General features: G+C 35.2%; 1 protein-coding gene across 2 annotated transcripts in view; it reads right to left on the minus strand.

Annotated features, from left to right (window-relative positions):
• Positions 1–687: 687 nt before the first annotated feature.
• Positions 688–2,823, minus strand: part of COL1A2 (collagen type I alpha 2 chain) — a 37,185-nt gene continuing 35,049 nt past the window's right edge. For both annotated transcript variants that reach the window (XM_025378627.1, XM_025378628.1), the window contains exons 51-52: positions 2,499–2,741; positions 688–1,674 (exon numbers count right to left, since the gene is read on the minus strand). In XM_025378627.1, coding sequence (XP_025234412.1) covers positions 1,528–1,674; positions 2,499–2,741 — 390 coding nt within the window. In that variant the 3' untranslated portion in view covers positions 688–1,527. The remainder of the gene's footprint in view (positions 1,675–2,498; positions 2,742–2,823) is intronic.

Consider the following 2,823-nt stretch of genomic DNA (forward strand, 5'->3'; position numbering starts at 1 on the left):
ATGTTCTGCAACAGGAAATAAGCTCTAAATGAATCTTAACATTTTACTTGACACATTACTATGTTTAAGTGTATTAAAGATGTCATTGAAAGGTGCAGGGGAGGAAAATGAACTTGATTTGGCAGGTAGGTGTTCATGGTACTATTATCCACAACTGTCTATCCTGATTGACAGCACACACATTACCTCTTAACAGGCATTGTATTCAGTTGCCTCAGATTTAAGTGTATGGCATTTTTACCGAATATTTGAAACTGTTTTAGTTAATAGTATTAATTGCTCATAGACCAACTTTCAGCCACTGTTACAAAGTGTTTAATACATAATAAACCAAAAGTTTCTATGGACATTTGGTTATAGTAAAATTAGATCGAAAATGCCATCTTGCTTAAGTATTACATATTTTGAGTAGGGCAAATGCTTAATAGTGCTGAAAAGGAATATTTTCATATTATAGCTATGGAAACAGAAATGCAGAGGCTCAGAGTTTCAGGTCACTCAGCCACAAGGAACAGAGCCAGAATTGGAGTTCAGCTCTCCTGGGTCCTCGTTCTCTGCTCTTTCTACCACACCAAACTGCCCTTTTTGCATAATTTCTATCTAATCAGAGGCACTTGGTCTAATGGCTGGTAGAGATGCATATTTATATTGCAAAGAGCATTGAAGCAAGGAATTTTACTCAATATGTTCTTTTGGAAAACCAAACATGCTTTATTTCATTTTTTTCACAATTTATTTAAACATCTCACATATACAAAATAGGTACAATTTAATTTTTCTGCTTGCCCAAGAAACAAAGCTTCCATGGAACCATGGAAGATGAAAATGAGACTGGCAAAGAACAAACGCTGAATTTGAAGAAGAGGACAACTTTGGGCAAATAATCTGCATGCTTTTAATTGGGAGTAAGATGGAAAATATGAATGCTAAATCAAATTTTTAAAAAAATACACCACACAATACAACTCAATACAGGAGTATTTCTTCTGAAATTCTTCTAGCACCATCAACATTCTTCAAGTATCTGAAATACTATTAATTAGCACCTTTGTATCATGAACAAAACAAAACAAGGACCTCAGTTCATCTCTGCCTAGGTCAGCACCTAACAATGTGGATCACACTCACGGGAAAGTGTTTTGAGGTAGTGTAAACCTTTGGAAGTTTGGGTTTTAAACTTCCCTCTGTGGAAGATATTCAAAAGCCACAAGTGGTGCAAATGTTCATGGTTTTTATTTTTCAATTTTTATTTTGGTTTTCTTACAAAGGTTGACATTTTCCATAACAGGTGTAAGAGTGTTGAAAAAAAATTTCAAATTTTGGGGGGAGCGGGGGAGGGAGTTAATGAAATTGTATTGCACAATGCTCTGATCAGTCCTTCTTTTTCTCTTTTGCCCACAATTTAAGCAAGTAGATGTGCAGAAGAAATGGAAGGATTCAGCTTTCAGTTAAAAAAAGAAGAAGAAGAAATGGCAAAGAGAAAGTTTTTTTCAAATTTCTTTCTTTTTTAATTTAGGTTGAGTTCATTTATTTGAAACAGACTGGGCCAATGTCCACAAAGAATTCCTGGTCGGCACCACCGATGTCCAAAGGTGCAATATCAAGGAAGGGCAGGCGAGATGGCTTATTTGTTTTGTATTCAATGATTGTCTTTCCCCATTCATTTGTCTTTTTCTGTTTAAAGAGAAGAAAATAGATACGCAAATCATCACTATTTCTGAATCTGATAACATCTGAACCTTTGATTTCATAAGAACCACTGTTTGGCATGTGTCCTTCTGAAGATGTCTGTCCCAGATCAACGAGTTCATTTTTGAAATAACAGTATCAAGGGTGTCTTTAGTGGGAGGGGCTCTCTATCAGTCTAACAAAAAACCAACCAACCAACCAAAAAAAACCCACAACATTTCAACGCACGTTCCAAATGACTTATGTCTACAAAGTCATTTTTAGGATTGTTGTGTGTATGTCGTCTATGTGTGTCTTTGAGAGCAGGACCTGGGTGGGTATATAGTATTGCTGTTAGTGAATTTTAATTTTTCTTATATTTATAGCATATTGTAGAGAAAGCATTAAAAGTTAAATGTAGGCCATACTAATAAGTAAAATAAAATACACATAACTATAAATTATAGTTTAAGCCACTGGAGTCTCAAGAAATTTTACATTCTGGGCATACATTACCATTTAAAAAACTTATGCTAAAGGAAAAACAATGCATGGACATAGCATACATTTCAGTATTTCAGAAGGCACTATCTGATAAGAATACTCTGAATTTATCATCTGAGTTTAAATATGAAATTAATATGTATAAATAAATAAATATAAAATACATACAAAAACTGAATTTACTTATGAAATAAAGATGAAATAAGATAGTTCTCTCATTCTTCTGTTAATTTAACCCTCCCTTTAGACCCCTCCTTGTGGGGGGTCTAAGTTAGAACCCCCCATCCCACTTCCCAAAGCTATTCCCATATTTCACTATTACTTACAGAGCAGCCATCTACGAGAACAGTGTAAGTGAACCTGCTGTTGCCCTCAGCAACAAGTTCAACATCATTAGAGCCCTGTAGAATGACAGCCTTTTTCAGGTTGCCAGTCTCCTCATCCATGTATGCAATGCTGTTCTTGCAGTGGTAGGTGATGTTCTGAGAGGCATAGTTGGCCAGCAAGCGCATGAAGGCAAGTTGGGTAGCCATTTCCTTGGAAGTCACTCCTTCTACATTGTATTCAAACTACAGAAAATAAGATGAAATTCCAGTTAATTGGAGAAGGACTCAGACACTAAGAGTGAAAAAAAAAAAAAAAAAAAAAAAA

The sequence above is a fragment of the Theropithecus gelada genome, chromosome 3 (genome assembly GCF_003255815.1).
Source record: "Theropithecus gelada isolate Dixy chromosome 3, Tgel_1.0, whole genome shotgun sequence".
In the NCBI taxonomy this organism is placed as follows: Eukaryota; Metazoa; Chordata; class Mammalia; order Primates; family Cercopithecidae; genus Theropithecus; species Theropithecus gelada.